The sequence below is a fragment of the Brassica napus genome, chromosome A2 (genome assembly GCF_020379485.1).
Source record: "Brassica napus cultivar Da-Ae chromosome A2, Da-Ae, whole genome shotgun sequence".
Classification (NCBI taxonomy): Eukaryota; Viridiplantae; Streptophyta; class Magnoliopsida; order Brassicales; family Brassicaceae; genus Brassica; species Brassica napus.
The window spans coordinates 14,832,776-14,841,747 of record NC_063435.1 but is presented as its reverse complement, the minus strand read 5'-3'; the positions used below and the strand labels follow the sequence as shown (position 1 = coordinate 14,841,747).

Here is an 8,972-nt window from a genome sequence, read left to right as displayed (position 1 = left end):
TGTTAGAGATAGCTAGATCGTCTCTTACTGAACTATCATGTAAACTGCATGAACCGAATCTCAAACTCAGACTAGCCAATTAGCAGTAACTTTGTTCCCAGCAGAAATCACATTTAAATTTTCAACTTAACATCATAGTTTATTTTTAACTATATCACATTTTATTTTTTTATGTATAATACTAAATATACCTTTGTAAATAGATAATATATTTGTTTATATATCAGATTTTAAAATTTTGAAACAAGTACATGATATTAGGTTTTTCTGTTTATAATTTTAAAACATATCTTTAAATAAGAAACTATTGGAATCTGAGTATGCGTCCATCAACTTAATTATCTCTTTATAAAAAAAAAAAGAAACTTATTGATCTGAAAGTAGTGGCGTCTGAGTCATAGCGAGAAGCAGATGATGAGACTTACATCTAATAATAAAGTTAATAGTTATGCTTAATATATTTTTCAAAGGTAAAAGATATTGTGTCCAACCATTAGATAGATGACTGAATCGATTAGAATGAAAAAAAGCAGAACTCGTGTTTTTTTTTCTTTTTCTTGCAGAACTGGTGTTGTGTTCGTTGAATATCTAGCTACCTTTATTTTTTATTTTATTTTAAAGAGCTGCCTTTATTTTATCCTATTTTGACTAAAATTTTTCGAATTAAAAAAACATAAACATTTATATGATAAGGCTTAGTAACCTTATAGTGAGATAAAATTTGCATGAAATACACTTCATGATAGGAAACAAAATGATAGGATAAATTTCAACCTAAAAAGTTTTGAGGCCAAAACTAGAAGAACTAACAAAGACAGAAAAGAAAGCAGCTAATGAAAAAAACCACGACCACGCCAGCCATGTTTACCTATCTCTTGTACACTCTTTTTTTTTCTTTTTTGGCTTCAAACTCGGTATAAATCAAAACTGCTAGTAGCATACCTACAGAATTGGTGACACACAGATAACAAACTGGAATGCATGAACTAGGTTTCCAACAAGGCCTCTTTCTTCTTCTGTTTCCGGTCAGTCCAAGTGGTTACTACTTAGTAACTTACAGTGAGTTATTATAACTGAATCAATCTATCACTTTAAGAACTCGAAAATACATAAGAAAACAAAAACCTTATAATAAAGAGCTGAAGACCAACAGTTATCGCGATTACGATAGCAAATATCTCTCTCAATCATATAATAATGTATCAAACAGGCAATTTAGTATTGTTATCATCTACTGTCATATTGTCTTCGTTTTCGATCATTTGACAAGACTTGGAAGTGGTCGAAATCTTCGGAACAGTCTGATCTGTCTCACTCCTCTTTCCCCAAAGAAACACGTTGAGGCCCGTTATAGTCACTACTGATCCAATTATACTGCATTTTTATTATACCATAAATAAATAAAAATATAAACATATCAGTGCATGTTATAAATAAACGTATATATTATATATGATGTGAAATTGATATGATTTTTGGATTCAAATGAAACCTGCCGAGGTATAAAGGAGAGCGCAAGATGAGGAAATCGAATAACGTAGCGGACACGAGGCTAACGGGGCTAAATGTTGACACGAAGACTGCTCCCGTCCTTTTTATTGACCATGACGTTACCACTGTCGACATCGCTTGTCCCACTATTCCCTGTTTTTCAACCATATATCGTAATAATCTTATATTTTTTTTTTTGAACTGAATAATAATCTTATGTTGAAAATAGATGAAAAGAAATATATCGCAAAAGTTATTCTATAAAGAAAATTATTAAAATTTTCAATTCTGTATTTGCGACGACAATCTTAAAAGATACTGTGAATGATTGGTTAGATTGTAATTGAAAAAATTTAACTGTAAAATTTATGGCAGAAGCATAGTTCTGCTATCGTTCAAAAGAAAAAGTAGTCTTGTTATAACTGAAAATTTATTGATGTAAATATTTTTGCAAAGATTTTTGTGTAGTTATTTGGGTTGTAACTGTAAGTTCTTAACTATACGTATTCTTAAACAAAACATGTGAGATACACGATATATAAACAAAAGAATTATTTATAACAATGAAAATACTTTATATTAATAATAAAATATAAATTATCAAAATCATACTATTACTCTGTGTAATATATAATGGTATTTAGATTAGTCAAAATTTTATTATTTTATATTATTCAAAAGTAAATAAAATTATTTATAAATCTTAAAATTATACTAAAATTTAATATCTAAATGTTAATAATTTTTACCTATAATTAGCTAATTTATTTTATATCATACATGATTTTATTACTTTATAGATACTACAGATGGAATAATAAAGATATATGAATTTACTCTAATCCACATAAAAAATCTTTATTTTTTGTTGCAGATAGAAGAATAAAGCTAAACTAGATTTTGACCCGCGCTTGGAAAGCGTGGGTTTTTTAGATTATATTATAATACAAAGTTTTATTATATCGAAAAACATTATTTTTAACAGTTATATAATCTATGAATTAGTTTATTTGTAATTTTATATGTATACTTTTACGTAAGTTTTTTTTAGGCATGAGAATTATATCCGGATCAAAAAAACAAACCGAACCGACCCGAAAATATATATTTAGTTCAGGTCCAGAGAAGATAATCTATTAGGGTTTTTTTGGATCTGCAGGTCTTTGTTTGAGTCCGGGTCCTACCTTAGATCCGATCATAAATATGTTGTGTTTATTAGGTATATTTGAATATTTTGAATATCTTTTCGGCATTATGGATATTTTTTAGGCTTTTGGTTTACGATTATAGTTTTTGATTTCAGGTAAATTTTCAAATAAAATTTTTTTTTTGGGTATTTAGATAAAATTTTGGGTATTTTCAATTCAGTGTGAGATTTTGAATTTTTAGATATTTGACTTTTTTTGAGTATTTGTTTGGAGTTTCAAGTACTTTTCGTGTTTCAGATATTTTTCAGATTTTTTAGATATTTCGAATCTTTTTAGGATCCTAAATACCTGAACAGATGTGGACCCATTACGTCCATATCAAGTCCAACAACCTTTTGATATAGATTTTTAACGTTATTGTACAAAAACATGGTTGATGAAATATTTTTAGAAAACTTATTTTTAAATATGAAAATATCTATCAAACTATAGACGGTTGAAAGTTTAGTATATAATATGAGATTTTAGTGGGAAATTTTATATATGATATGATTACGTTATTATAAAGGAAAGAGAAAGTTAGAATGTACACATATATGTCGTGTAACTTTTCTTGCTTTAAATTATATATTATATGATTAATGTGATAATAGAAAACATTAGTTTTTGTATTTTTACGATTAAAAGTCAAAATGGTAAATATAGTAATAGTAATGATTAAGATTTAGAAGTGTATTTGAATAAATAATGGAACTGAATAAGTTATTGTTAGAGAAATATATGGTAACATATTGTTAGTCTAAATTTAAGGGAAGACCAAAAAATAATGAATTAAATAAAAGGGTCCAAACAATTTTGATAGGTAGATTTTTTAAGACTTCTTCCCTTTTAATAGTATTGATCATGATTGGTAAAAATTGGAAGATTTTGATGTAGTATTTAACTTTAAAATCAAATCTTAATCATGATTATGATTGCTAAGATTTGATGATTTAAAACTAAACAAAGCTAAATAATTGAAATAAAACCTATACAATCACCCACATTATGTTTTAAGGTATTTTTCTGCCTAGAGTATATTATACGATTAATTAAAAAAAACGAATTCACCTATTTTATCATATATATGTAAGGATGTAAAAAATTACCTTCATATGCCTAATTTTTATTAGGAAAATGTAGAATTTCTCTGTTAATATATGGTATTGTATAATACAAAATCAATGAGAAAATAGAAAATAAAGCTTTGTAAAAAAATCACAGATTATTAATTACTAGGACATTTTAGGTTTAGACATTAGTCTTATTTTTAGGTTTCACAATCTATACTATAATAAAAGGGGGATATAAGCTCCTCTTAGAGTGTCCACGTAGGCACAAAAAATCGTCCAATCAGAGAGTTAGAAGTTGCCACGTCATCTCATTTATTTTTTCGTAAAAAATGAAAAAACAATGCAAAAGAAAGGATCGAACCCGGGTTAGTATGACATAAATATAGGACAAATACCACTAAGCCATTGAAACTTTCTTGGACATATATACAAGAATCACTAAATATGTAATCACAAACTCTTATGTACATTTAAAATAATATGGATTCAACTTTCCAGACTCCGATACTTTGTTTTGTAAAACAAAATAAGTAAGTGACTAAGCTAATATTCTTTGAAAGTGTGAGAACATTGACAAATATGAAAAAGCATAGATTTTTATTTTCGTGACAAAGTTAAGAATTTTGTAAAAATAAGTTTAACATATAAATTTTCGTAACAAATATGAAAAAGCATAGATTTTTGTACAATTTTGACAAAACAACTCAAAACATAGTTCTCTAATGTCTTAATAAAATATTATTTAAGGGTGCAATAATTAAATATATCAATTCAATAAATTTTGTAATTTATAGACAAAACAATAACACAATAAATTTTGAAAAATTTGTTTAACCTATCGATTTCTTTTCATGAGAATCCAACTAAACAAGATAAAAATAATAATTAGATTTATTTAATTACCATTTTATTCAATTTTGAATAATTTCAAATTGTAATAATGTATCTTTTTGAAGTTACAAAAAATAATGTTCTTTCTTTATTACACTAGCATTATATATAGATTTCATATACACAAATAAATATAATATAACAACATAGCTTGCTTTTCCTAATTCATATGAAATTTTTTAAGTTATCCACCAAAGCAAATTAATTAAATCAATCAAATTGTTAGAATACAACAAATTAATATATAATTTTATTTTAAATTAAATTATTTAAAAAGTCTATTTTCATTAGAAACAAAATAATAAATAAGTAAAACTGATTTGATGTTAATTTTTATGACATATATATATATATTATGTGAAAGAAATATAAGCTTAATATGGTTAAATATCTTAAATACAAAAAAAACTCTAAAATTAACAAAAAAAAACTAAAAAAATTAAACTATGATATCAATTGAAAGCTTCTTAGACAATATTAATAAAATATTTAAGCGATAATTAGATAAATTTGATTTTTTTTTGCCATTAAAGTTTATTATTAATTAGCATCAGCTATTTCAAGATGTTTAAAAAATGATGGACTTAAATGATATATGAACTATGAATAGTAGTACTTTGTAAAACTGACTTAGATAAAACATCTGCACATCATTTCCAGTCTTTTTTTATACCTAAATTCAATTTCTTCAGAGCAGTTATTCCACAAAGAGATCGTATGAGATATTTTTTTGATATTCAGATTTGTTTTTTGATTGTTAAGAAGATTGATAACAGTAAAAATGTCTCATTCGAATATTATATGTCTATAACCGAATCTCCAACATGAGACAACTTTATTTAAAAAATAAATAATTTCATTTTTCTTATATTATATAATAAATATATATTATTTACTGATAATAAAATATAGTTATTCATCTATCACAAATATCTATGTAAATATGTGAATCAAGTACAACAATAAAACAACATAATGATTGCCACAAAGAAAATTTAAAAATTATATTTATGCTAGGTAGTCTTATTTTATATTTTTTAAATAATGTAATACAATATTATACATTATATTTTTAGAATTGAGAAATACATATATATCAGTTAGACAAATTAAGCGGTAATTAGACAAATTTGATTTTTTTTTCCAGCCAAAAGTTTTTTATTAATTAGCATCAGTTATTTCAAGATGTTTAAGAAATGATGGACAAAAAAAAATAGGATGGATATAAATGATATATGAACTATGAATAGTATTTTGTAAAGCTGACTTAGATAACACATTTCCACATCCATTTCCAGTCCTTTTTTATGCTTAAATTCAATTTCTTCAAAGCAGTTATTCCACAAAGAGATCGTATGAGATATTGTTTTGATATTCAAATTTGTTTCTTGACTGTTAAGAAGATTGATAACTGTAAAAATGTCTCATTCGAATATGTTATGTTTATAACCGAGTCCCCAACATGAGACAAGTTTGTTTTAAAAGTAAATAATTTTATTTTTCTTATATTATATAATAAATATATATTATTTACTGATAATTAAAATATAGTTATTCATCTATCACAAATAACTATGCAAATATGTGAATTAAGTACAACAATCAAACAACATAATGATTTTCACAAAGAAAATTTAAAAAATATATTTATGTTATGTAGTCTTATTTTATATTCTTTAAATAATGTAATACAATATTATACATTATTATTTTAGAATTGAGAAATACATATAATATCTTATCCGCACGTAGCGCGGTTAAAAAATCTAGTATTTATAATAGAGAAAAAGAGATAGAAAATAATAAAAAAGATTGTTTCAAAGAAATTTTTTTTCTGAAATTTTGAGAAGCTTTGGTGGCATGTATTATTGTAATAATGGTTTATTGTTTTTAATAATTAACATTTACTTACGTAATTATGTTCTATTATTTTTGGTAGCTACAATTTAACTACATAAGTAATAATATCAGTAAAAATAAAATATTCTTAATTGGGGATCTACCTATTAATTAAAGATGCTCCAAGAAAAGGGTTTTGCAAAGGGTTTCGCAATTGATAATGCGACTTTTGAGATTACTAAGAGGATGTTTTAGAAAAAAGGTCACAATAGATAAAGGTGACTATATCAAAGTGAAGAAACTTAGTACTCTTCGTCTCTACTTAATGCCAATTTTATGTATTGCATATAGGACTGGGCAGTTTTATAATCTTTTTCTTAATGACAATTTTATGTATTATTGTTTTGCATATATTATGATATATGAAAAACTTACAGCGTAAAGGATAACGAAGATGACGAGTTTGTCTTTGATGATCCAATCTTCGACTTCTCTACTCTTATAAAGACTCAAAATGGCACATTGAAATGCTGCGAAGACCGACATGAGGCAAGTACTTGAGTACTTAGTACACGGATACTTAACGCTTAATTTCCCTTGAAACAACATCCATAGCGACAATAACACTATCCCAGTGAACAAGTAAACACAGCCTAGAAGCCATTTCTTTGCTTGGTCGTGACCATTGTTATGTAATGTAATGTTGTCAATAGCCTCTGGATGAGTATGAGGATTTGATACTTGAAGACCTTTGTAGAATGTTAAGAACATTGCTCCAAGTATGCAAATTAGGGTTCCTATTAACTTGAGCACGCCTGCTCTGCTCTTCAGTTTTTGTGCATTCTCTATTCTGCAATTTTCTTATAGTTAAAATTAGGAGATCTTTTTGTGATTTTGGAAGTTCTAAACAGTAATTAAATTAGTTTCATTACCTGAAAAAAAGAGCTAGCGCAAAGGTAATAGCGGGTAGCATGCTATTTAGAGCCATCGCAACAGTGGGTGACGTGTACGATAGTCCAAGCAGAAAGAAAAATTGCATCAAACTTGCCCTGCGTTATTTATTAGAAAGCAATGACAAATAAAGGAAACAAAGTATAGGGCTATTTTACCAAAAAAAAAAAAAAACAAAGTATAGGGCTTGTACTAAGAGATAGATAACGTGTTAGAAAACTCTGTTATCCTTTCTTCTTTTTCCCTGTTTTTTTTCTTTTTAGAAAGTAAGCAAAATCATTTTAGCAACCAAAAAAAGTTAAATAAAATCATGAAAGTAGTGGAAACAGGCAATAAAAAGAACAAATGAAAAGGGACAAACCCAAGTAATCCGCTGATGAAATGCTCGCACAAGAGCATGAACGTTAACATTGGTCTGGTTTTCCTATAACAAAAAGGCATTCAAAAATTAGGCAAACTTCATTACTTAAGTATAAACACAATAAAAAATTGTACTACCTCTATTTCAAAAAGATATATGTTATAGAATTTTTACATGTATTAAAAACATATTAAATTTTCATTATCAATGCATCATTTTTTGTAATTCACTATTTCCCCAAAAATTAACCAATGGAATTTTAATAAATAAAAAATTTTGTTTTTGAAGTTTACAATTTACCATTAAATAACACATTGAAATGTAAAAATATATCATTTTGAAACAATTATTTTCTAAAATGTGGCTCTTTTTAAAATGGAAGGAGTACTATACATACACATATAATATGATTAAGCATATCAGAAATCATAAAAATATCATATGGATAAGTTTCTGATAAACCATAAAATAATTTTCATTTGTTAATATCAGAAAAGTCAATTATAAGCTTTTAAATTTTTATTTAAAAATTTATTTTATACCATTGAAATATAATCAGTTAAAATAATTATATTAAAACCTGTGTTTTCAAATTTGCCTTAAGCACCCAAGAATCTAAGCAAGCCACTACTTACATGATATCTGAAACAGTAAATCATTATATTACATAAATATGTAAATAGTCTGAATTTTAAGATATAGTTCTGCAATATTTGGTTCATGCATGAAAAGCGAATAAATTTACATAACTTAATAATTTTTTCTGTTACTTTAAATTTTGTTATTAGCACAACTTAATAATGTTTTATTACTTTAACGCACGAAATCAAATCATACGAATAAATTTACTTAAAACAAAACGTAGTGAAGTAACGAAGATCGAGTTTGGTACACAAGTATCAAAATGTTCATACCTCTCCCAAATATAAGAAAACGGAACCAATATCAAAGCAGAAATAGACATTCTATATGCAGCAAAGATCATATGATTAACACCAACATCAAGCGCTTTCTTAACGAGAGCATTAACTGAACCCATTGCAACACTTGATATTAGCATTACTATTACTGGTGCCCATTGTTCTTCCTTCATTTTCTCTCTCTCTCTTGATTTTTTAAAAAGATTTATCTAGGTTTGTTTCTGTAAAATCGAATGTTTTCTTTGCGTTTAACAACCAC

The 8,972-nt window shown here is 26.1% G+C and overlaps 1 protein-coding gene across 1 annotated transcript; it reads right to left on the bottom strand.

Annotated features, from left to right (window-relative positions):
• Positions 1-1,064: 1,064 nt before the first annotated feature.
• Positions 1,065-8,972, bottom strand: LOC106398936 (WAT1-related protein At4g01430). The gene is made up of 6 exons (XM_013839436.3): positions 8,708-8,972; positions 7,794-7,856; positions 7,414-7,530; positions 6,917-7,331; positions 1,493-1,644; positions 1,065-1,374 (listed from the first exon to the last, which is right to left on the bottom strand). Exons 1-6 carry the CDS (start codon positions 8,884-8,886, stop codon positions 1,203-1,205), a joined length of 1,098 nt encoding a protein of 365 aa, XP_013694890.2. The 5' UTR covers positions 8,887-8,972; the 3' UTR covers positions 1,065-1,202.